Source organism: Caenorhabditis elegans, chromosome II, assembly GCF_000002985.6.
Source record: "Caenorhabditis elegans chromosome II".
Taxonomy (NCBI): domain Eukaryota; kingdom Metazoa; phylum Nematoda; class Chromadorea; order Rhabditida; family Rhabditidae; genus Caenorhabditis; species Caenorhabditis elegans.
The window spans coordinates 14,650,320-14,675,775 of record NC_003280.10 but is presented as its reverse complement, the minus strand read 5'-3'; the positions used below and the strand labels follow the sequence as shown (position 1 = coordinate 14,675,775).

General features: G+C 40.6%; 1 protein-coding gene across 17 annotated transcripts in view; it reads left to right on the top strand.

Annotated features, from left to right (window-relative positions):
• The window catches only part of unc-52, a gene marked incomplete at both ends in the record, with an annotated part of 37,136 nt that overhangs the window by 8,681 nt on the left and 2,999 nt on the right, over window positions 1-25,456 (top strand). The window contains 27 exons of one of the 17 annotated variants that reach the window (NM_064643.10): window positions 8,924-9,017; window positions 9,083-9,388; window positions 9,447-9,719; window positions 9,800-10,130; window positions 10,799-11,144; window positions 11,565-12,431; window positions 12,671-12,943; window positions 12,991-13,079; window positions 13,127-13,738; window positions 13,839-14,032; window positions 14,662-14,750; window positions 15,623-15,812; window positions 15,963-16,241; window positions 16,409-16,972; window positions 17,023-17,301; window positions 17,442-17,738; window positions 17,857-18,138; window positions 18,285-18,563; window positions 18,679-19,448; window positions 19,506-19,686; window positions 20,999-21,205; window positions 21,318-21,557; window positions 21,961-22,115; window positions 22,967-23,093; window positions 24,566-24,773; window positions 24,878-25,182; window positions 25,238-25,450. In NM_064643.10, coding sequence (NP_497044.3) covers window positions 8,924-9,017; window positions 9,083-9,388; window positions 9,447-9,719; window positions 9,800-10,130; window positions 10,799-11,144; window positions 11,565-12,431; window positions 12,671-12,943; window positions 12,991-13,079; window positions 13,127-13,738; window positions 13,839-14,032; window positions 14,662-14,750; window positions 15,623-15,812; window positions 15,963-16,241; window positions 16,409-16,972; window positions 17,023-17,301; window positions 17,442-17,738; window positions 17,857-18,138; window positions 18,285-18,563; window positions 18,679-19,448; window positions 19,506-19,686; window positions 20,999-21,205; window positions 21,318-21,557; window positions 21,961-22,115; window positions 22,967-23,093; window positions 24,566-24,773; window positions 24,878-25,182; window positions 25,238-25,450 — 8,050 coding nt within the window. Of the gene's footprint in view, window positions 1-140; window positions 302-8,832; window positions 9,018-9,082; window positions 9,389-9,446; window positions 9,720-9,799; window positions 10,131-10,798; window positions 11,145-11,362; window positions 11,375-11,564; window positions 12,432-12,670; window positions 12,944-12,990; window positions 13,080-13,126; window positions 13,739-13,838; window positions 14,513-14,661; window positions 14,751-15,622; window positions 15,813-15,962; window positions 16,242-16,408; window positions 16,973-17,022; window positions 17,302-17,441; window positions 17,739-17,856; window positions 18,139-18,284; window positions 18,564-18,678; window positions 19,449-19,505; window positions 19,687-20,227; window positions 20,426-20,998; window positions 21,206-21,317; window positions 21,558-21,960; window positions 22,116-22,966; window positions 23,659-24,565; window positions 24,774-24,877; window positions 25,183-25,237; window positions 25,451-25,456 lie in introns of those variants that run through there. The other 16 variants (NM_001377905.2, NM_001350388.3, NM_064645.6 and 13 more) reach the window with 16 other exon arrangements.

The following is a 25,456-nucleotide window of genomic DNA, read 5'->3' as shown; positions in this document are numbered from 1 at the left end:
GCTGGGTGGGGGCTGAAGAAGAGAGAAAAAATAATCGGGATTGGAGAGTTGAACTCAAAAAAAAACATTTCGAAATTTAGGTTTGCTTCAGAGATTCCCTTGTAAAACCTGTTTTAATTTATCTCAATAGCTATTTTTAGACGCCGTGTGTGCGACACTCGTCCCGACTGCCTCGATGCCTCTGACGAGCAAAACTGTGCGGACCGGGCTCCAGCTCCTCTACCGACTCATTCACAGCAACATCATCATGTTGCGCAACCAGCAGCACCACCATCACTCCCATCAGTGAACACTTATCCGGGTCAGTTGCAAATTTTCAAGTGGTTAGCACTTAAGTTCAGGTTGTTGGCGGAGGATTTGCGTGTGTATGTGTTTGGATGTATATATATATACTTCGAGCTCATTGTGCCCTCAAAATGTTTGACTCTTTTTTTTTTGAAAAAAAGAAGTAGTTTGCACTTTATGTTCATTCTTTCTGCCGCCAATTTTGAAATGTCTCAATTTTTCTGTTGAAAAGGAAGTAGAATTGGAAATGATACATGTGTACTGTTTTTCCTTCTGGACAGATAGTGGTCTAGATAAATTAAAAAGTGACTCATCGCCACTAGACAGAAAACCTCCAAATTGAAATTTTGTGTTGTTTCACGGCACTGGGCACTTGGCTTTTTCTAAATTATCTTGTGCCTACTTCCTAGGATTGTTGTAGAAAATAGGTGGCACGAACATCTGAAAACTCGAAATAAGTATTTATCTTCCCCAAGTAATACGAAAATCTTCATAATTCACCTCGAATTCCTTTGCGTATCTCTTATCTCTCGCGCATGCCACTTCCACTTTTCAATTTCCTGAATACTGACCCAGAACGTCGACGGAATATCTTTTCGAAACTTCTTCCAATCATCATCACAATTTGTCCCAAAATTTGATAACGCAATTCTAGTGAGAACGGAAGTTTTGCGAGGTTCTTCTCAGCGGGTACAGCGGAAATTGAAATACCCTTGCCTCATTGGTGTACCATCTAGAGTATCTTTCATCTTTGAACATTAGTGGTATCGAATAAATGTTTCAATGTCCGGTCGGTCCCCCTTGTTGTGCTCCAGGAGCCGGAATGCATGTTTGTGTGTAAATAGTGGTCCTAATCGACACACAACAACAACAACTATGAAAAATTGGCTGTCATTGCATTGTCGGTGGATGGAGGATGGGGCAGCAAAGAGGCATATCAATCTTGTAGCTAGTTTTTTGTCATTTTTCATGTTTTATTGCATAACACAAAGCACAAAATCAATTTTTATTAGTTTAGGGCTCGAAAAAAATTGATGTACCATTTTATGAACTTTCGACCTGCATAAATATCACGAATTTAAGCTATGACCCATTAGTGGGCGGCAATTGCCGGTTTAATTTAATTAATTTGTTTATTTACTATTTCTTTGACTTGAAATGTGAGAGCAAAACTGTGCCGGTTTGCCGACTTGCCGGAAATTTTTGGTTCCGGGAATTCGCCGATTTGCCGGAAATTTTTATTTGCGGGAAATTGCGGGTTTTATGGCAAATTTGGCAAATTGGAAAATTGCCGAAAATTTAAGAATCGTTAATTTGCCGACTTTGTCAGTTGCCAGAAAAAATCGTTTGCCGTTTTACAACCCTACAACAAAAAGCCCTTGATAATTAAAATTTGCGCGGATAAGTTGCGCGTCTCCCTTGTTGTTTTCTCCTTTCGCCGATAAATACCTAAATACCATTAATGATAAACATGTCAATAATCAACCCATCTTTTCCATTCCAACATCATCATCTTTTTCTATTCATTCTCATTCTCAAACAGTAATGTTTACGTCGGGGTGTGTGTGTGTGTGGGGACCCAAACCACAACCACGCCTTTGATCATTTCTCTTCATCTTTTCTCTCTCACTCCTTTTCTGATTACGAATGGACTGCTGCTGCCTGGGTGCCTGCGCGGGAAACACTGGCGAAATTGGGCGGGACGAATTCTTGTATACGTGTGTGTACAAGTGTAATTCGGAACGTAGAATATCGTTTTGTTGTCATTTTCTCTATCTGTCTATCTTTTTTCCTAGATGATATATTGGTTGATTTAGTGCCTTTCAAATTTTTTTGCGATTTCTCTACAACGTCACACTTTCTTTTTTATGTATGGTGCCTTTACAAAGTTTAAATTAGATTTCAAAAATTAGTACATGAGAACTGAACCTATCTTCTGTCGGGATTTTTACCGTAACCTACCATAACGTAACCTATCGTAACATCGAAAATAATTCTATACAATTATGCAAGCTTGACAAAATTGGGACTAGCAGGGCTTCCATGGTGGTAGGCAGGCGTGGTTTCAGGGCCTGACGCTTGCATAAAACCTGCCCGTCTTAGTAGCAATACACTTTTGGAAATTTTTAGTAAAAATCGTATACTTTCATTGTGAAATTGTAGAAAACCCACTTGTGATGTAATTGTGCTGCAACTACGAGCAATGTTGAAATTTGAACTAATTTACCATATACTTCAAATAAATTTTACCGTTCCTTCATATAACCTTTGAAAATACAGAGTAATATTTATTTTTTCGTATGAAGGTGGTATTGCGGCGGTAACGTATTCATTGAATAGATCAATCCGAAAGATAGACAGGGTGTCCCCTTCTCCTTCATCTCGTATTATCACCAGTCTCGTCATTATTACATATGTCCTAGTTTTGAGATAGAAAAAGAGAGAAAGGGCCTAATTATCGTTATCGAAGTTTCCATGAAACTATTTTTTACATGTAGATTAGAAAACTTTTGATCATTTCATTTTCATTTCACGGATGGTGAGAAAGTTTTGGCAGTCAATTTGACAGGTAATTTCCTGCAAATTTTCGAAGACTTTGCGCTCGAGAGAACGCGGAGAACAGATTGCAAGATTGATAGATTGATATGAAATGTGTATTACCGCAAAAACATTCGGAAGTATGTGATATGGAAAATGGCACCAAGAGGTACCAAACCAGGTTAGGGATTTGGAATTTTTTTCTCAAATAACTGAATAGTCTAGGCGCGTAATGAATTCAAAGTTGAAACATGCGTAGCTTTTCGTAAATCTATTTAGGATCCCTGTAAACCACAGCTCTTCAAAGTAATAATTAAGTTCCCGTCTGTAATCCGTGGGGCATTCAGTTTTTGCACACAGCTTCCTCGTAAATCCACACACCGTAAATCCACACAGCTTTCCTATATTTGTTCTACATCTCACCCTGTAAATCTACGCATCTCAGTTGTATACGTTTCACCGTAATTCTAGATTTTCGGATATCCCCAGTTTTTTCAAGACAGATTTTTTGAACATACGCTCATTTTTAACACCTTCGCGAAAGTGTCCGGGTAACCCGATATGATATCACATAACAAAGAGAAAAAGGTTCGAAAAATTGAGATAAGCATCTCACTCACACTTACATACATTCATTCACGCACACACACACAGGCACAAAAAAGTTGACATGCGAACAACAAAGTGTAAAGTATAGAAAACGAGTGGGACCAGTGAGCAATTGAGAAGAAACAAAGACAGAGATATTGGATGGGGCTCACATATTCCGTCTGTTGAGTGAAAACTACCACTAATTCTCCAAGGAATCATGACGATGACGACGCATGGTTTTATGACATATAAGAACTTTCATGTTTCCTTTTTCTGTCGGTGTCCATCATTGTGATGATTTGTGAGCATTCTTCCGGTTGGATTTTAAAGTTTTATTTAAATTCGCAAGAAGCTGCGTAAAATCTAGGAACACTCCAAAACCAGTCGTAACATAAGATAATGCATCATATTTTCAGTGTATGAGTACTTTCTATTTGCCCCTCTTGCTTAATGAAGTCTTTACTTTGGCGTGTTCAAATAAAGCAAAATACTTGTCGCATTTAAAATTAGAAAAAAAAAATAATAATGTGTGCTTACCGTAGCCTAAGTTTCATGCCATTGAAAAAACTGTTTTTACTTTTCGTTAAAAATTTCTATAAAAGCATTGCCTCAAAAATTGAAAGTAGTACTTATAAGTCGATATTTTTGTACTTTATATTTTTGTACACGTTTTCAATCAATTATGCCTACCTCACTGTCTATATTTTTTTCATTTTTGCATATAATCCTTTTTTGATGGTTGCATAAGTGGTTTAGGTATTTTGAAACAAAAACTGTTTTATATTTATTTTTATTTTATTTTATATTATTAACTTTAGAAACGTGCACACATCAGAGGCATGAACAGGGTAGCCAGACAGGCATCCATTTTTTTGTGCAAGGAAAATTTTGATAGTTTTTTTTTAATAAGGGAATTTAAACTGCCAACAACTCAACTTTATTAACTCTCCACTGTTTCGATAGCCGTTGAAAATATTATAACTTCTAAAATACTAATAATTTTTGTTTTAGCAGTAAAATCAAAGAAAGCATATTCAAGAAGTGCCACCCACACCCCTTCTCAATTTCAAATCTCTTGACCATCATCATCGTCTTCATCATAAAAATGATGATGATTGTCATGTATGGGTGTTGCTGCAGCATCCGTCGCTGCTGCTTTTTCACTCCTTCTGTCTCTTCTCTCGTTTATAACCGCTTCAATAATTTTCGGCATTTTGATTTGATTATCAGGTCGCTCCAGAAGGACTGGTTTTCAAAATTTCTTACATTTTGAACCTCCTATTTTTTTTGTTGAAACGGAACAATTGTAATCGTAAAGCGAGATCATAAGTGACTCATAAAATTTGAAAAGGAGGAGCTTTGAGCCTAATGGGTTCCCGAGATCCCATCAGTCAAAACGTAGAGTTTGAATAAGTCAGAACCTTTAAAAAACGAATTGGCCTATAAAATTGAGCAGCTCAATCTAATTTCCTGTCATTTCTATCCTAAGTGTTCATCTCAACTTCCGTTCAAACCCATAATTTCTATCGATTCGGTGATCAATTACCATTATCATATCACTTTCTCTAATTTCCTTCTTGTCTAGAAACCGCACCCTGTTAGAAGCCAGATTCGGAGAATTTGACGGCATATGCCAAGGCCTGGTATTAGGCTTGGGGTTAAGCTTTGGCTATGGCTTAGAATTAGGATTAGTCTTTGGTCCAGGCTTAGGCTTAGGCATAGGTTTAGGCTTGGATTTAGGCTTAGGCTTGAGATCTTAGCCTTCCCAGGCTCAGATGCAGTCTTCGTCATTTTTTTTTAGCTTTGAATTAAAATCTCACTGACGATACCTTTAGCACGTTATGATAGTAAAGTAAACCATGCTGTTGGCCCATCTGCCAATATCTCTCCCACCTAAACCCACCTCATCAATCTTCAACCCAATGTTTCTGTTTTCCGAACAAGAAACAAGGAAAAGACGTTTTTTTTTTGTCTTCATCGCATTTCCCTTTCTTCATCTTAGATCTCTTCCTCTCCCGATCAACCGCAGCATGACTTTCGCGGAGCATCTCATCCCTTTTCATTTTTTTTCTTCAATTTCTCTGACACTTGTCTCACTGTCAAGGGCACCACTTGTTGATTGTCAACCTGGCAACAAGTGCCAACACGTTGAGTTTTCTTTAGGATTTTTGATGTGGCTGGAAATTTTTTGTAGCTGAAATCATTTTATATTTGAGTCAATCTAGAAATTAGATAATACAGTTTTGCTTTAAATTATTCCATTCCAGCTTAATATTGCCAAGCAAAATTCAATATAATAGTGATGAAAAAAATGGTCTGGCTTTTACATAGCAGACGTATCTTCAATAAATGAAAAAGTTCCTAACTACAAGCTGATGCCTTTTCGCTTGAGGCAGGCATAGGTCGCCTTATAGCCAAGCCGCCAAATTTGCCCTACCTAACTATCAAAATCTGTACTTTACATTTTCTTGCTTTCTCCATCTTTTTTTCGGCTGTTTCTGTTTCATTCTACGAAAAACGCAGCCACACCCATCGCTCGCCCCATCTTCTTCATCGGCCCGCAATTCTGAATCGAAATTCCCCCCGTTTTTTTCTACAGAAGGCAAAGTCATTCCACTTCGTTTCGTTTCACATATCACTTTCCCACCGCTTGCAGTGTCTCAATAAGGTTTCTTTATGAAATGAACTTTCACAAAATGTTCCTAAAAATGATTTGAGTGAATGACAATCAATCTTGTTCCACTTCCTGTGTCCACTTTCTTTTTTCGTCTGCTTCTGCTACTGCCTTCCATCTATCAAGAAACTGGCTACCTAAACACATGTGTTCTGTGTGCAAATTACTCTTTTGTGATTCCAGATGGACCTGTTAGCTTCCGGTGAAACTTGATGCTATAAGTAATTTGTGCATCTCATTTTGTGTTTGGAGTAAACCTTCAAAGCTTTTCATACGAATAAAAAGTTAAACTTCTAATACCCACCATACCCTTGTCTATATTACTCTAGTACGTTACATTGTTAGTAAATATTACCCTAGTCAGTAACCCTGCCTATTTAATTCTAGTCATGCCCTAGTCTATGTTACCAACCGTATAATCCTAGTCTTAAGTTAGTCTTTTTTACACTACCATCCTAGTCTTACCCTAGTTTATAAGCTTAAGAACTCCAAGTTTTGGATAATCTGATGCTTTGATAGTCTTTTTGTACCTCTTCCTTGCTTTTCAAGCAAATTATCATTAGTCATAACGCCCTGCAAAAACCACGCAAACCACCCACTTTTTATGGCCTACCTCACTAAATATATAAATGAATCAAAAATTTTCGTGCAAACTATCTAGATACCCACAGATTTTGTTTTATTTACCTCTATTTACTCCTTCTCCACCTCCTCCTCCCCCCACCATTTGCACTTTCTCTAATTCTCTCTCCTCATTTCTTTTTTTTGCTTATTTTTTTCGCTCCGAACGTTCTCTCCGGGAGTTGTAGCGAATTCTTTGTGTTCAAGTTCAAGTGGTTTGCTACTAGCGTTTCAAATTCAAACTCACAGGTTTTTTGCAAAGTTTTTTAGCTTGGATAGTCTCTGCGATCGCTGTATTTGCTTGTTTTAGTTTGACTGTGATAGGGTGCCGGATGGATTGTTTGATTTTCGCACGGACGGTGCAGAAACAGAAGAGTGGATCTGATGGGATCCATGACAAGATTTACCTCCGTTAGATCATCAAAGATTAGATAGGTGTTAACACTGTAGAACCGGTAGGGAATTTAATATTGATATCGTGTTAGGTTTAGAGTCTAGACTTACACCTAGTCCCAGGACTAGGCTTGGGAGTCCAGTTCGGGCTCAGATTAAGTCATGATTTTTTTTTCAAAATTGAATTTTCTGTATTGCCATTTTCCTCGAAAAGTTTAATCTCGATATATCTCTTCGGAAAGACCCAATTAAAAAAGTATAGAACGCTATATACAATTGAACTGCATCATATTCGCATCAGGCGCATTCATCATTCGACTGATTTTTTGTGTGTGCCACGCCGAATCTCTATCCCAATTTTTTTTTGCTGCCGGGTTTGTGGCGTGAAATCCAGATGTCTCCTCCTTCTCCAATTTATGTTGGCTTCCTTTATTCATTCCCAACCCACAACCCAACAATCAAACACATTCACGACCAGATTCTGTGTGAATTTTTCATCTTCACGGTGAATGTCTCTGTCCCATGCAACATTTCAATTTGGTTGGGAGCTCTGGCAGATGCTCCAAATTTTTTTTGGAATTTTTTGTTTGGTTTAGGGTTGACCTACCTAGCAAAAATCAACACTTCTCTTTGCTTCCCACATACTTCAATTTGTTCATTCCTTTTTTCCCTAAACCTCCCTTCTCTTCATGTGGTGCGGCTCACCCCCTACCGCCGCCTGTGAGCATCACTATCAGTGTTTGATGGCAAAAGTGCCGCATCATATCAAAATAGGCGTTTTTTCATCGTGTTGGGTGACTTTTTGGGAATCGGAATGCCAAACATGTTTGGTGATTTCTTTTTTCTTTTCTCTCAATTTTTTTTTTTGCTTGAAGGACAGATGTCCCGGGGTGTGGCTGAATAGTTGAGTAGGGGGCTAGGAACCTTAAATGGTTTTGGTTTTTTGAAATATTTATTTTAATTTTTCAAATATCTTGTAGCTTTTCTCTTAGAATTAGACCGATAGTTGGTTCAAAGCCACCAATTTTTTATTACGTGCACAGTATCAGAACTTCTTGGTTTGCAGTCTATTTCTCTCGTTGTTGAAAAAATTAAATTTTCATTTCCTTGTCTTTTTTTTTACTTTTGTCGACCTAATTTAGAATTTTTTTTCTTCAATCAACATCTCAAAAGTATCCTCCTCTCGAACTTTGAATTAAGTACAGTACGCCCAATTTTCTCCCAAAACTCAGACCTATCTCTCACTGATCTCTTTTAGTTTTTTTTTCATATTCTGTATCTCTACTAGTTTTATCTCAATTCCAAATTGAAACCCCCTAACAAGCCAAAACCTAAGCGAACTGCCATTCTCATTTCCTCCTCCCAAGGTCATAAAACTATCATGTTGTCTTCACATAGACACACACACAAATTTTATAATTTTGAGGCATCGGCTTTAATTGTCGAATCACCATTCTGCACTTTTATGTGTTCCCCTTCTAGTGCTCTTTTGTTATCTTAGAATAGAAACATTGGAGCAGGAACAAGATCTAGCTTGGTGTGGGGTCCCGCAAGTTGTCGCCTGCAGTTTTTACTGGTTCAATAGGATAGTGACTTGAAAATTTTCTCTATTTTTTTCTAGACCCTAGTAAGTATTTCTTCATTGTTTTACTACGTTATTTCTTAACTTCTCAAAAACACGCCATTACCATTTTCATCTTCAAAATATCTAACTTCTTATCGCTTCACAGGGGTCATCCAAAGACACACAAATCCTCGGCCCGCATCCAAAGATCTCTGTAGTAGGAAACACGTCGTTCGTGTTTTTGAATATAGAGAACTATGAAGCGGTCGTCGACTGTGTTAGCGGCGCTTCTGGCGCTGCTACTAGTCGCCACCAACGACGCGGCACGTCACCGCAAATATAGACAAACCTGTAAGTTGTCGGTTGCTGTAGAACTTAGAACATCAACTTTCGTCCATAACCATAATCATTTTCAGACCAAGACATTGACTCAGACGACGATGACACCTCTGACGTCCAAATCACAGTGTTCCCATCCGAGAAGGAGGTTCGCGACGGACGTGACGTCTCCTTCGAATGCCGTGCCCGTACTTCTGACAACTCTGTTTATCCAACAGTCCGATGGGCACGTGTTGGTGGACCACTTCCATCTTCTGCTCATGATTCTGGAGGTCGTCTTACCATCAATCCAGTTCAACTTTCGGATGCTGGTACATACATCTGTGTGTCGGACTACAATGGAAACACGGTTGAAGCAAGAGCTACGTTGAGTGTTGTGTCTTGTAAGTCCCCATTTTTCTAGTCCTAAAATTTCACGTTCACAATTATAAAAATTTTCAGACGGACCCCAAGAAGTCTCGAACGGACTCCGTCAGGCCGGCCAATGCATGGCTGACGAGAAGGCGTGCGGAAACAACGAATGCGTTAAGAACGATTATGTCTGCGACGGAGAGCCAGACTGTCGCGATCGATCCGACGAGGCCAACTGCCCGGCAATCTCGAGAACTTGCGAGCCGAACGAGTTCAAGTGCAACAATAACAAGTGCGTGCAAAAAATGTGGCTTTGCGATGGCGATGACGATTGTGGAGACAACTCTGACGAGCTTAACTGCAGTAAGTATTGGGTTTAGTGCATCTTCTCATTTTTATTTCATTCTTTTAAAAAATCTTCATGCCATTCTTGAAATTTTCAGACGCCAAACCAAGCAGCAGTGACTGCAAGCCAACCGAGTTCCAATGCCACGACCGTCGCCAATGTGTTCCATCGTCCTTCCACTGTGACGGAACCAACGATTGTCACGATGGTTCTGACGAGGTCGGATGCGTGCAGCCAACCGTCGTCGATCCACCACAAACCAACCTTCAAGTGCCACGTGGAACAACGTTCTCGTTGACCTGTAAGGCCGTCGCCGTACCGGAGCCTTACATCAATTGGCGTTTGAATTGGGGACCAGTTTGCGAGCCCCCACGCTGTCTGCAGACTTCCGAAGGAGGTTATGGTACATTGACCATTCATGATGCTCAGTGAGTTTTTTAAACAAAATTTATGAGGATAGTCTCCTGGTAGCTAAAAGTGAAAAAGTGACCTATTACAATGGAACCCATCCTGAGCCTTATTGCTCTTGAAGAATATAGGATTCTCTGAAGCTTTGATGATGGCTTGAACAGTTACTGATCTATATAGAGGTACCTCAATATCTTGCAAAAACATCCCAGTTCATCATTTTCCCCGCATCCCATCTGTCCATTCATCTAACCATTCACTATCAAATGTTTTTGTAAACCAATTGTCGTGTAAATTTACGACCTTCATTCATTGCCCCCGGGGCGCAAGTGATAATAGCAGACGAGCGGTAGCAGCGACGAAAAGATAGCTATCAGTTCAGTTCAGCTATCTCTTCCCTACCCCCACCAATGCCTTATCATCACTTTTCAGTAGCGATATTGTGAGGAGAGGTGAGAGTGGTGTGTGGGCATAGTAGGACCGGTTCCATTTTGATTGTCTCTCATGCAACACTTTCAATCAAATTCATTTATGAATTAGATATATGTATGTAGCATTTAATTGACTGCATCAAACCGTTGAGAATTATAATTCTTGTAAGAGAAGGGAAACTGAGAAACCAAAAAAAAGTGAAGGTGGAGATGATCAGTGATGAAAAATCACCCAACCTATATATCCCAATTTTCAGACCAGTCGACCAGGGAGCCTACACTTGCGAGGCGATCAACGTGAAGGGCCGCGTGCTCGCCACCCCAGACTGCATCGTTCGCGTCGTCGATGATCCACGTCCACAACCACCACAGCCACCAACCGCTCCACCACAGAGAGCCAGCTGTGACACTCGTGGAGCCGTCACCCCATACCCGAACAACTATGGAACCTGCGAGTGCAAGAGCCAAGTCACCGGACCAAACTGTGATCAGTGCAAGCCAGGAGCATTCCACTTGTCTGAGAAGAGCCCAGAGGGATGCTTGAAGTGCTTCTGCTTTGGAGTATCGAATGATTGTCGCAGCAGTGGACACTACCGTACCAAGGTTAGTGGTTTTTTTTCTGAATTTTGGGTGATTGAGGATGTGAAGTAACGGTATTGAATCTAAATCCAAATGTTACATTTTTCTGAAAACTCAGTGTTGCATGATTCATGTCATCTAAAAATACCGTAAGATCATATTCTCTCATCCCGTTATTTTTTGAAATATTTTGCACAAATTGTGATATCGTCTTGTCAAAACGTTAATGCCTACTGTTTCAGGACGCCGCTTGTGTAAGTGTTTGTCTTCATGTCCCTGTCCGATTGTGAAGTTTATATTTTTATGTTTAAGTTAAAGCTATTAACCAACTCCCTTTGTTTCTAACTGTTCTTTGCATGCTGCTCCCTGGAATGAAGCCCTGCATCCATCCCGACCGAAAAGAGAAATCTTGCCAATCTGAAAAATCTAATCGGAGTTCTTCAGGACCGTCTTATGTTTGCTGGAGATGCCGAAGGAGTCACCATTTCGGATATCGAGGAGAGAACTATTGACCGAAATACTCCATTTTCGTTCTTCAAGACCGGATACCTTACCTTCGACGGCACCACTGATGGAGTTGCCAAGTACTGGCGTCTTCCACAGCGATTCCTCGGAGACAAGGTCACAGCCTACGGCGGGAAGATGGAGTTTGAGATTGAGTTCTCCGGTTCCGGACATCATAGCAGTGAGCCGATGGTTGTTCTCAAGGGTAACCAGAACATCTTGGTCCACCGCGTCCGCAACCAAGAGCATGTTCTCCGGTCAGACTCCCCTGTTAGAATTACAGTGGAGACCTATGAGACTAACTATGAACAACTCAATGGAGCCGCTGCAACTCGTGAGGATCTTCTCATGGTTCTTGCTGATCTTGACGCGTTCCTGATCCGAGCCACTCACGTTGCCCATCAGACTTCCACCTCACTTGGTGATGTCTCCTGGGAGATCGCAGTAGACCGCTATACCCCTGATGGTCTTGCACTTGAAGTTGAACAGTGCGTCTGTCCACCAGGATATCTTGGAACATCCTGTGAGGATTGCGCTCCAGGATACGAGCGCAGTGGCTACGGCCCATACCTCGGAACCTGTGTCCCAATTCAACCAAGACATCAGCAGTGCGGGCCAGGAGCCGTCGCTCCAACTGCACCAGCTCAAGGACAGTGTCAATGTAAGGCGTCGGTGATCGGACCAAATTGTGATCGATGCGCGCCGAACTCGTTCGGGCTCGCTCCAACTAACCCACAAGGATGTATTCCTTGCTTCTGCTCAGGTGTCACTCAACAATGTTCTGCTTCCAGCTATCGAAGAACAAGCGTAAGTATTCAGGGTGGACAATTCGAACCTTGACCATCTTTGTAATAGATTTAGAAATAACTAAAAATATTCTTGTTGTCCACCCTTATTTTAAATGTAAGTGATAACAACTTGCACTTTAGGTATTAGTTTATTTGTGTAGAAAAATATTTGCAAATTACATACATTTTTAATATTTTAATCCGATCATTCTCCTATTCACCTGTCAAAAATATGTGTTCAACCATCACTTTCTTCAGGTTTCTATTGATTATGCTCGTGGGGATCGTGACCAGCTCGAGCTCACCACCTCGGACTCCCGCCAACCATACTCTCCACAAACCCGTGCCGAGCTTTCTGGACAAGCCATTGAGTTCAGAAGCTTCGAGGAGGCTCGCGGACAGACTTTGTACTGGAAGCTTCCAGAGAAGTTTTTGGGAGATAAGGTAACCTCGTACGGAGGAACTTTGGAGTACACCTTCAAGTTCTCTGGAAATGGCAACTCCGATCAGTCCGCTGATGTCATTCTTAGAGTAAGCTAGAACCTTTTTCAAAAATTAGATATTATTGTGATTTTTAGGGAAACGACATTGCTCTTCAATACAAGCACAGAGAGCCATTCTACGCTGACAGAGAGAACAAGGTTCAAATCAAGATTATTGAGACTAGGTACTGTTTTATTTCCATAACTTATTTTTAATTCTAACTATTTATAGCTGGCAACGAGTTGATGGTCAACAAGCAACCCGCGAGCATCTCCTCATGACTCTCGCCGATCTTGACACCCTTCTTATCAAGTCCACCTATAACGATGACTGCACCGATTCTCAACTTCTCTCTGCCAACCTCGAGTTTGCTGAACCATACGGTCAAGGACTCACCGCTGCTGAAGTCGAACAGTGCATCTGCCCACCTGGATACGTTGGAACTTCCTGCGAGGACTGTGCTCCAGGATACTCCAGAACCGGAGGAGGACTTTACCTTGGACTTTGCGAGAAGTGCGAGTGCAACGGACACGCTAGCCAATGCGACAAGGAGTACGGTTATTGCTTGGATTGTCAACACAACACCGAAGGAGATCAGTGCGAAAGATGCAAGCCAGGATTTGTTGGTGATGCTCGTCGTGGAACTCCAAATGACTGCCAACCAGAAGCCACACGCGCCCCATGCCATTGCAACAATCACTCCCCAAGAGGTTGTGATTCGTTCGGAAGATGCTTGCTCTGTGAGCACAACACCGAAGGAACGCATTGCGAGAGATGCAAGAAGGGCTACTACGGAGATGCTACCAAGGGATCCCCATACGATTGTACTCCATGCCCATGCCCGTGAGTTGGATTTCTGAGAGATTTTTGCTAGATAGGGAGCCTCAGCTTTTTCTGCGTATTGAGTTAACGTTATATACATCCATAACTCTCTTAATTTCAGAGGAGCCTCCGACTGCTACCTCGATAACGAAGGACAAGTGGCGTGCCGCATCTGTCCAGCCGGACTCCAGGGACGCTTGTGCAACGAGTGTGCTCCAGGATACACCCGCTCAAACAAGCCAGCCGGACGCGTGTGCGAACCAATCGGACAGGTCACCAACGAGGACATCACGTTTGTGCAGAAGCCACATGAAGGTGATTTCGCCCGAAACTCGCCCAGCCAGAATTCGTCGGGTCAACGTCGCCACCGACGACGACGAATTCGCGTTCGGTCTCGTTTCTATCATCATTAGGGGGTTGATCTATCGAAAAGCCCTTAATGATCGTGGAAACAGAAACTAGTAAATAATCATGTGTTTGCGTGTGTCTCAATGTTTCCGTTCCGTGCTTGTTTGTTTGTATCATGTCTAAAAGTGATTCAAAAGTTTATATCTTTAAAAGAAAATTTATAGAAAAAAAAACAATTAAATTTCCACACTATTTTTCCCGCAATCACTTGATCCGTTTTGCTTCTTTATCATTTGTTATTGTTTCAAAATATCCCCCACCCACACACAGAAATCTCTACATACATATATATTTCCATTTTCATATATTTTACCATATATTTTATGATATGTCGTCACACTGCCACATAACAAAAAACCAATCAATAAACATATTGTAATATTGTCTCTATCTGTCGTCTGGTCAAGTCTGTCCCAACATGTCTCTTCGTCGTCCCAGAAAAAGTTACAGATTAATATGAGCTACTTCTGTTTTATGATTTTTTTTTTGACAATTGAGTTAGTTTTTGAGTTTTTTATTAATCCACTTTTCTATAGTGCTTCGCGTGAGGATAATGGAGCCAAAACGACAAATAGCTCTACCAGGAGATAGAGTTCATTGGATTTGCCAAGTGACTGGCTATACGGTAATAATTAACATATGATTTTGATCTGGAGGAATTGGTGCTGAAAATTTTTGTTTTTGAAAGCTCATATTTTGGTCAGCTAAAAAAATACAACAATTTTCAGTTGGTTAGTTGAATTATTTTTTTTAAGTTGTTTCAAGTTTGGAACAGGGGTTTGCGGCAAATCTCAAAATTTTCCGAGCGCTGCAAACACGGCGAATTCGGCAAATTTGCCGTACTGAGCAAACTCCGGAGCACAAGTTTGATTTTTGCCTACATAAAATTAAAAATAACTCAATTTTATGTTATTTTACTATAAGTTTTTTAAAAACGAAATCAATAGTTTCGGCCAAATTGTTTAAAACCCAATTTGTGGTGTGTGCCGCCAATTTCTAAATTTTCCGAGCTCGGCAAATTCGGCAAATCCACTTTAAAAAATTTGCCAAACTCGGCAAGTTCGGCAAATTTGCCGCACACCACTGATTTGGAAACTAAAGAAAGCTATTTGAACTGTTTGCTCCCCAAAAGCTCCGACTGCTGAAGTTCAGATACTGTGAGGCAATTTGAGACGAGTAGATTTTGAACGATTTTTTCAATTAACAAAATTTTAAATTTAGTGATAAAAATAAAGCCTCCAGAAAACTCTTCAAACCATCAAAAGTCTGCAAAATTTGGGAGTCTGAATGAAAACTTTATGAAAACTTAAAATGCTCCTTTTCGAATCAATAAAAAATGTGAAATGCTTGCTAGCCAAAATTCAAGCGGTCAGAGCAAAAATTAACAGCCAGTAAAATTCCTCTAATCGAAACTCTAAATTTAAAGGTTTTCCTATCTCTTTCAGCATTAACACTAACATTTTCATTTTTTGTTTTTGAGTTTCTCAACATTTTCAGACTGAAAAAATCCACGTGGAGTGGACAAAAGTCGGCGAGATGAGCCTTCCACCGAACGCCAAAGCCTACGACGGCTATTTGGTTCTAAAAGGCGTTGAAGCTGAAAATGCAGGACAGTACAGGTGTACTGCGACGACAATAACCCAATATGCAACTGACGATGCTTTGCTAACAATTTCCAAAAGAATAAGTTTGTACATTTAATAATCTTTTTTTTTTTTGGTTTTTTAACTACAAACACTTAACATTTCTATACTAAAATAAATTAACTTTTTGAAAATCCATTTGAACATTTTTTCCCCCAAATTTAAAGCATGTGGAATGGTTTTTATCTATTCAGGCGGACGCCCACCACAGCCGGTAATCGATCCACCACATCTTGTTGTCAACGAAGGAGAGCCAGCAGCCTTCCGTTGTTGGGTTCCAGGTATACCAGATTGCCAGATCACCTGGCATCGTGAGCAACTGGGTGGACCACTTCCACATGGTGTCTACCAGACTGGAAATGCGCTCAAGATTCCTCAATCTCAACTTCATCACGCCGGAAGATACATTTGTTCTGCCGCCAACCAGTATGGAACCGGACAGAGTCCACCCGCAGTGCTTGAAGTTAAAAAACGTGGGTGTTATTGCTGTGAAATGGAGTTTTTGAGTGATTTTTGAAATTTTGACGTTGAGTGCACCATGTGTACTAATAGTGTTTCAAATTCAATGTTTCATTGTTTAAAAACTTTTGCAAGTAGCCCTAAATAATTTAACAAAAAATGAACTTCCAATTTTTTAAAGCTGTGATCCCACCAAAGGTCGACCCAATCCGTCAGACCGTTGATCGTGACCAACCAGCTCGTTTCAAGTGCTGGGTGCCCGGAAACTCCAATGTCCAACTCAGATGGTCTCGTCCAGGAGGTGCTCCACTTCCAAGCGGAGTCCAAGAACAACAAGGAATCCTTCATATCCCACGTGCCTCTGATCAAGAAGTCGGACAATACGTGTGCACCGCCACCGATCCATCAGACAACACTCCACTTCAATCGGAGCCAGTGCAGCTGAACATCAGAGATCCAGCCCCACCACAACGTGGCGCCGCTCCACAAATCGACCCTCCAAACCAGACAGTCAATGTGAACGATCCAGCTCAGTTCAGATGCTGGGTTCCAGGACAACCACGTGCTCAGCTCAAATGGTCTAGAAAGGACGGAAGACCACTTCCAAATGGAATTCTCGAAAGAGATGGATTCCTGAGAATCGACAAGTCCCAATTGCATGATGCTGGAGAGTACGAGTGTACTTCCACTGAACCAGATGGCAGCACACAACTATCACCACCTGCCAGACTTAATGTTAATCAACGTAAGTTTTTCACTTTTCTGTGCTGGAAGTATCATGTTTTTATGTTTCAGCACAAGCCATCCAACCCCAAGTCGATCCACCAGTGCAAACTGTCAATGAAGGAGAACCATCGCGAATCCGCTGCTGGGTTCCCGGACATCCAAACATCCAACTCCAGTTTGTCAAAAGAGGCCGTCGTCCATTGCCAGCACACGCCAGATTCTCCCAAGGAAACCTTGAGATTCCAAGAACCCTCAAGTCGGACGAGGATGAGTACATCTGTATCGCCACGGACCCAACCACTAACAGACCCGTTGAATCGAATCCAGCCAGAGTTATCGTCAAGTCGCGTGAGTTTTTCTTCTTCGTTTCAGGGATTTTTTCAGTGTGATTTGCAGTTTTTTATTTGAAGATTTTCCAAATTTCCCAAAAATGCATGAAACTTTTTCCTTCTATCCTTTGGTTTTCTATTCCTATCCCACCCTTTCAGCAATTCGTCCAATTATCGACCCAGCCGAGCAAACCGTGCCAGAAGGATCACCCTTCAAAATCAGATGCTACGTGCCCGGACATCCAAGTGTTCAGCTCACGTTCAGAAGAGTCTCGGGACAACTTAACGAGGACGCCGATGAGAACAATGGGCTCTTGGCTGTTCAGAGAGCCGAGCTCACCGACGAGGGAGACTACATCTGTACCGCTCGTGATCCAGATACCGGAGCGCCAATCGACTCAACCCCAGCGACCGTTCATGTTACCAACGCCGCTGCTCCACCACAAGTCGAAGCTCGTTAGTTTTTGCATTGAACATTTCTATCCTTAAGTTATCCTCTATTGCACGTTTCTTGCCGTGGCGTGTGTGTAATCATATCGTGTCGTTGTATACATGTTTCTTTCAATTAATTCAGGTCCACCACAGCACCCAGTGATCACCCCACAAACACAGACAATCCCTGAAGGAGATCCAGCACGCATTCAGTGTACAGTACCCGGAAACCCATCGGCTGCTCAGCATCTCTCCTTCGAGAGAGTTGACGGAAAAGGGCTTCCATTTGGATCTAGTGATGATCGTGGAGTCTTGACGATTCCGTCGACACAATTGCAGGATGCCGGAGAATACGTTTGTTTATATTCCCCAGAGAATAGCCCACCAGTGAAGACAAACCCAAGCACCTTGAACGTCACACCTGGTTTGCCTTTTGTTTCTTTTCACCTATGATTTTTGGGTTTCCTTTTTCCTTTTTGCCTTTTTTCCTTTCTTCAGTTTTCCTTCTCCAAATCCGGTTCAAATCCCCTGTTCACTCCCACTTCTCATCTATCCCACATTCACTTTCAGAAGGCACTCCACCACGTCCAGTTGCCACACCACCACTTCTTTCCGTGGCACCTGGCTCACCAGCACGATTCAACTGTGTCGCGCACTCGGACACTCCGGCACGCATCAGGTGGGGATTCCGAGAGGAAAATGGACCTCTTCCGGAACATGTGAACCAGGATGGAGATGATATTGTGATCTCTGAAGCCGGCGATAGAAATGTCGGGGAATACGTGTGCTCGGCCACTAACGATTTTGGAACCGGAGTCGCGGATCCAGTCAGACTGGAAGTCACTGAGGGTTTGCACCACACATTTTTCTACCTAGTGTTTTTAATCTATCCTTTCACTTTTCTTTCTCCAAAACTTAAGATGATAACAACGGATAACATGATTCATGAGCCTTGACGTTTCAGACCAAGAGCCTCCAACAGCCGTCGTGGAGCCACGAACCTGGAATGGGAAGCCAGGAGAGCGACATCAGTTCAGATGTATTACTACAGGATCGCCTACTCCAAAGATTACATGGACTGGACCCAACGGATCACCTCTACCACACGACGTTACACCGCTTGAGCCAAATATTCTCGACTTCTCCAACGGCCGCTCCGAGCTCAACGGAGACTACACTTGCACAGCTTCGAATCCTATTGGAGAGGCTTCCGATCACGGAAACGTCAACATCGGACCGTCTCTTACGGTTAAAACGAATCCACCCGGACCAAAATTGATCGTGACAGTTGGCGAACCACTTCAAGTAAAATGCGAGGCATTCGGCGCCCCAGGAGATCCGGAGCCAGAAGTCGAATGGCTCCATGACCCAGGACCGGAGCGTGGAGATCTTCCAGATGACTTCAAGCCAGTCACCATCTCAGAACAGTTCATCAGACATCCAAATGTCGGACTTGGAAATGCCGGAGTTTACACTTGCAAGGGATCCAGCGCACACGCTACTGCCACCAAGAACATCTACATCGAAGTCGTCGAGCCATCTAGAATTGCTACTGTGTCTATCCTCGGAGGATCATCCCAATGGTTCGATCAAGGAGAGAAGGGAGAATTGATCTGTACCGCTACTGGAAGCTCTCTTGTTGATAGGCTCGAATGGGAGAAGGTTGATGATCAACTTCCAACTGACGTCGAAGAGCATAATGAGCCAGGACTTTTGCACTTCCCAAGCTTTAAGGTGAGTAGCTCGGCTTTGACAGTGTTTGAACTTCTATAATATTTCTAAAACTTTCAGAATTCATACGCCGGCGAGTACCGTTGCAACGGCTACCGTAACAACGAGATCATCGCTTCCGCCGCCGTTCATGTTCACTCTTCCGCCAACGCTGACGATGAGCCAAAGGTTGAAATCGAGCCACCACGCGTTCGTGTTGTCTCCCAGGGAGATAATATTGTGCTCAAGTGCTCTGTTCAAGGTGAGTTATTTCAGCAGAGAGCTCGAGTGGCACCTGAAATGGCGGTTGATTGAAAACAATTTGTTTAGCAATTTTCTGACCAAAATTCCATTATTTTGCGGTTTATGTGTTTAGTCCAAATAGTTTAAAAAGCCATAACTCAGAGACCGATATAGGTAGCAAAACATTTTCAACTAACAAAATGTTGGTTACGTATTTTTCTACAGTATTTATGTTATAAGTTTTTATCAGAAAAATTACACAGTATGTTTTTGACCGGGTTTAGAAAGTGTACTATTACTTTAAAATGGATAATATGAAAAAATTGTAAACAACGTTCTGATAATTGGAAATACGTTGCTTACTACATATATTAGTTTTCCGTTATATTTATTTTTAAAAAATGGATAGAAACACAAAAAAGCCAAAAAATGCATTGAAGGCTGGCTGATCCTGTATTTTGTTTTCATTAAAAACTTTTTGGTATATTTGAAGTTAAATAGGAGCTCGAGAATTACTACACACTATGTTTCAAAAACTCTTTCATAACTCTTGGATACAGATCCAAACGCACGTGTCCTGTGGTGGCACGCCACCGAAGATCTTGTCTCGTTCACTAACGTCGCCAATACTAATCATTTGCACCTCAAGCACGCAGATCTTTGCGATCGGGGCTTCTACTACTGCACGTTGGAATCGACCAACTACGAAGTGGGTCAATCGGCGAACATTGTTATTGTCCTACAGCAGGGACCAATAGGTTATGTGTTTACTAATTCGCTATTTAACTTTTCATTGTCCGTTGTGCCAAAAAGTGTCTAACAAGTTTTGCAGGGGTTTATGGGTTATTTCAGATGGAACTTCAGACAGTCGTGGATTTCATGTCATATTTTAACACTTGTCTATATATGTTTTAACACAAAGGTTCGTTATGCTTTTTATAATAAATTTTGCTATTTTTGCGGAATGATTGGCTTATGGGCTTTTACGGCTTAACTATATACATGTTGATTAACACATATACGAGTTTTTGCAAAAAATAGACAATTTTTCTTGTCACTTTTGAAAACTAAAAATTTTTACGTAATTTTGAAATTAGAAATTATAAGAAAAACCCTACGTTACTTGAAATAAATATTGACAACATAATTTTTTTGTAACTATTTAAAAATTAATTTAGTTTGAAATACTTTAAACACTATAGGATAATATTTAGATACATAGAATAAACTGATGGTTCCGTAGTTTATCAAGTTTCACGAAGAGGATCTTTTAAAAAACATTCTCTATAAAAAAATCTCTAAACCTTGAGCCAAGCAATTATTTTTTCCAGGAGCCGAAAACGGTGAACACTTCAAGTGGGCTCTCCTCCGTGGCGGATCCCTTGTCCGTCAACTTGGCACCGAGCCAACTCTCGAGATCACCAAGGCCGACCCGTCAAACGATTTTGGAGTTTATAGATGCAATGTCGAAGATAACAATGGATTGGTCATCGGATCTGCGTTCACCGCGGTTTCCGTTGGACAACAGGACAAATCTCGTGAGATTCTAGGAATTAGGATTTAGGCGAAAAATGACATAGAAAATGGCACAACGGACAAAAATTGCAAATTTTTTTCTATAAGTTTTGTAGAACCATATTCATTTTCCAGATGCTCAAATCGTGAAGTTCGACGATAAATCCGATGCGTCCTTCACCTGCCCAATCTACTCGGTACCAGGATCAAAGGTCGACTGGACCTACGAAAACGGAGATCTTCCATCCAAGGCAGTTCCAAATGGCAACAAGATTGAGATCAAGGAATTCGACGATGCATCTGCTGGAACCTATGTTTGCAAGGTTTCGTTCGATGGAAACGTTGTTGAAGGATTTGTGACCGCTCAAATGTTTGGTTAGTTTTTTTTCTGACATGGAAACCATTTACTTCCATATGAAATCTACGCCAATTGAAAGAGGGTGTTTTAAATAGGCCACTAAAAATTTTAGCTGAAGTGCTGCATTTTGAAATTTGTAGAATTCAATCTGAAAAGGTTTCAAGTATAACTACTTTCTTAACTTTCGTATAGCAAAATTATTTTTTAAAGCTTTTGATAGAAAGTAAAAAATGTCGTTCAAAGAGATATTGAACGGTTAGGAAATAAGCTGAACCGCTGTCTTTAGAATGAGTAGCGAAGTTATTTTTATTGAATTTAAATATCTTTAACAAAGGGAGAATTTTTTTTAAATTTCCACCTCAAAAAGTACTTGTTGTGCAATTCGTAAACCCGAGAAATCTCCTCAATATTTAATTTCAGTACCTGATACTATTATCCAAGTGCTTCTCGAAGTTTCCTCTGAATCACCACAAATCGGGGATCGTGCCTGGTTTGACTGTAAGGTAACTGGAGACCCATCGGCTGTGATCTCATGGACCAAAGAAGGAAATGATGATCTTCCACCAAATGCTCAGGTAATCGTTGTTTCCCATCGTTTCAGATTTCTTCAGATTTCTTTCCTCAGCTAGTAAACCTAGCGAGATTCGGTTTCAGGTGTATCCTATACTTAGACATGACGTTGTTTGCAACACGACCGTAAGTTGTGAAGATATAGTGATTGAGATTTTGACTAGGAATCCAAACCCCTATTCGTTTTCTAATTTTTCATCAATTTATTGTTTTGAAGATATAATTTGATTTTCCCCGGTTGATTCTGATTATAGTTTTAAAATTAGTTGATTGGAGTTTGTTTTCCAAAAAAAAAACAACGTTCTGTTTGCATGATGAAAGTTGTTTTGTGAAGTGGTGAGGTTAAAGTTTGGAAATTTTATTTTACAAAAATTAATTTGATGCTACAACGTGGCTGTTTAGCCTAGATCTAAATATAATTGAAAAATAATGAAAACATTATTAGTTGAATAACTATATTCAAAATTTAATTACTGAATGAAGCAATTTTTTAATATCTGAACGGCAAACGATTTTTCTCGGCAAATCGACAAATTGTTGGAATTAAACATTTAAAATTCTGGCAAATCGGCAAACCGGCAAATTTTTAATTTGTTGAATTTGCCGGAAAAGTGCCCAAAATGTGGGTTTGCACATATTTGAAAATTTCAGAATTTATAAAAAATCCCTCTAAAAACTTTCGGCAAATCGGCAAACCGGCAATTTTTCGATTCGGCGAACTTGCCGACAAAATAATTTTCTGAACGCCACATTTGAATACGGAATTTAAAGCTAGACTTCTCAAACCACAAAACAACATTATAATTTATATTTATCGATATCTTTTGAAACTATTCAAAGCTCAACTATATTCCAGGTAACCGGAGGACGTCTCTTGTTCACTGATCTCAAGGAAGACAACGCTGGCGTCTACAGATGCGTCGCCAAGACAAAAGCGGGACCACTTCAAACACGAACAGTGCTCAACGTCGGATCCGGAAAACGCAAGCGAAAACACTTGGGAAATCGTCGGGGGCGTCGTTTGAGGCATCGTAGACGCAACGCTCAAAATGGGCCACTTTCTCGCAAAACCCGAACCACTACCAAGCTCTTTGGCTCGTGGTTCTAAGATTTTAAAGAAAACTTTGAAAAAAAAAATCATACAAGGTTCCCCTCCCAACAGTAAAATGTAACAGTATCTCTAAACAAACTAGTGTGCCTGAGTGTGTTTTGTTTTAACCATTTTTTAATTTGTTTTTCAACTTTTTTTCTTTTCCACTGCCCCAGCGGTAACCGGTGTGTTACACATAATTCCCAAACGTATATATATATAATTTGGAATTTTTCTTCTATTTTCTTCACCCCCACCCAATTCTTGTCGTCTTCGGCTCTTGCTCTGTGGTGCTCAAAAATACATTCATCGTTTTTTTCTTGATATATAATTTTTGTGCCTTTTCGACTTTTACTTACAACTATTATCCATAACTTTTTTTGAGTTTATGTACCGATGATAAAATTCAATAAATCTAGCAAGGTATCACAAACGTTTGACGTGGAGTTGTTTTGTGAATTGTTGTAATTTTTCAGAAGTGAGAAGTATACCGGAGTTGTTTTGTCCTGAACCAAAAATTTGCAGTTTTTTCTGAAGTTAGTGGATTTGCAGTTCATAATTTAAAAAACGTTGTGTACAAAGCAGGGTTTGGCGGTAATTGCCGTTTGCCAAGTTTTTTTGTTAACATATGTGGAAAATCGGCAAATTGCAGGTCTGCCAATTTGCCGGAAATTTCAATTCCGGCAGTGTTCCGACTTGTTGAAATCCGCCCAACCTTGTTACAAAGATTGGAAAAGGAGAACTAAAAATCTTAAAATTTTTATTTTTTTACTAAAATATACAGCGAAACGAAAAATAAAAATAATAGGGTTAGCTCGAGAAAAATTGATTTGCCGGGCAGCATCCGGAATATCATTGCAAACGAGAAAATTTCCCGAGAATTTTTTCAGTCGGAAAACTGAACTTTTTACTTTTTTTCAGGTTTTTTCATTAAAAAAATGATATGATGTGCCAGTTTACCTAAATATAACGAAATAAAGCTTAAGTAACTCAAGGTAACGCTTCGACGTAGGCCTGCCTGCCTGACCTAAAGGCGACCTTCGCCTGCCTCTCGCCTCAATTCGTGCCATGCAAATTTTTTAAAAGCAAATTGATAGAAATCAGAAAATTAGAAATTTGTAAATTTATATACAAATTCCAAAATTTGGTGAAAGGCCGGCAAGCTTGAGGCAGGCGTCAGGCCCTTAAACTGCGCCTGCCTACCATGAAAACCCTAACTCAAGGTAACCGCTATAAAAAATTTATTAGCTCACTAATAAGCTTACCTCAAGCTTCTCGCCTCACCCCTCACGATTTCCCGTCCTCTTCTCATCCTTTCAGCCACCTCACTTTCCTGCTTCTCTAACCAGTTCTTACGCGTTTCAGAAGATCAAGTCACTTTTACTGTTGCCGACTCTTTGCCTGTTGTCTATACCGTTGGTCAGCCAGCCTACCTGTCTTGTATAGGAAAAACTGAGACAAAACCAAATCAATCGGTGGTATGGACAAAAGAGGAAGGAGATCTTCCTAGTGGGTCTCGAGTGGAACAAGGAGTACTGATGCTTCCATCTGTTCATAGAGATGATGAGGGATCGTAAGTTTTTACTTTCTGAAGCCACACAGTTTTTTGTACTATTATAATTATAAAAGTTCTAATTAAACTGCAGGTGAATTTAAAAACATTATAAACAATTTCAGATACACCTGTGAAATAGTGAAAGAAGAAAATCCAGTTTTCTCCACCGTCGATCTTCAGATTGATGATTTTATACCGGTTATCGATGGAGAGCCAATTGAACTTCCACCACTTAGTGATGAAGAGATTGTCAATTTGGATATTGAAATCACTTTGAACACTGCAAATCCAAAAGGAATAATTTTTGAAACAAAACGAATCAACTCCGGGGATCTTTTGGCTACTCCATACGATACTATTCATCATGAGGCAAAAATCACTGACTATGGAACTGTTCTGTATGAGTTTGATATTGGAAACGGTAGACGTAAGTGAATTTTTTTTTCTCGTTAATGTTAAAATAGTTACAAAAAACTATTCAGAAATTGTGGAAACAACCAACCCAATAAATCCGAATGAGTGGAATGTGATTAAAATCAAAAATGATAAGAATCAGGTGACAATTCAGCTGAATGACGAGTCCGCGACAATAAGGCAACATACAAATCCACTTCCAAGTCTGAGCACCGGAGTAAACCGGCCAGTTTTCATTGGAGGAAGACATGAGCCAACAAATGAAGCTAATGATTTCAGAGGCACGG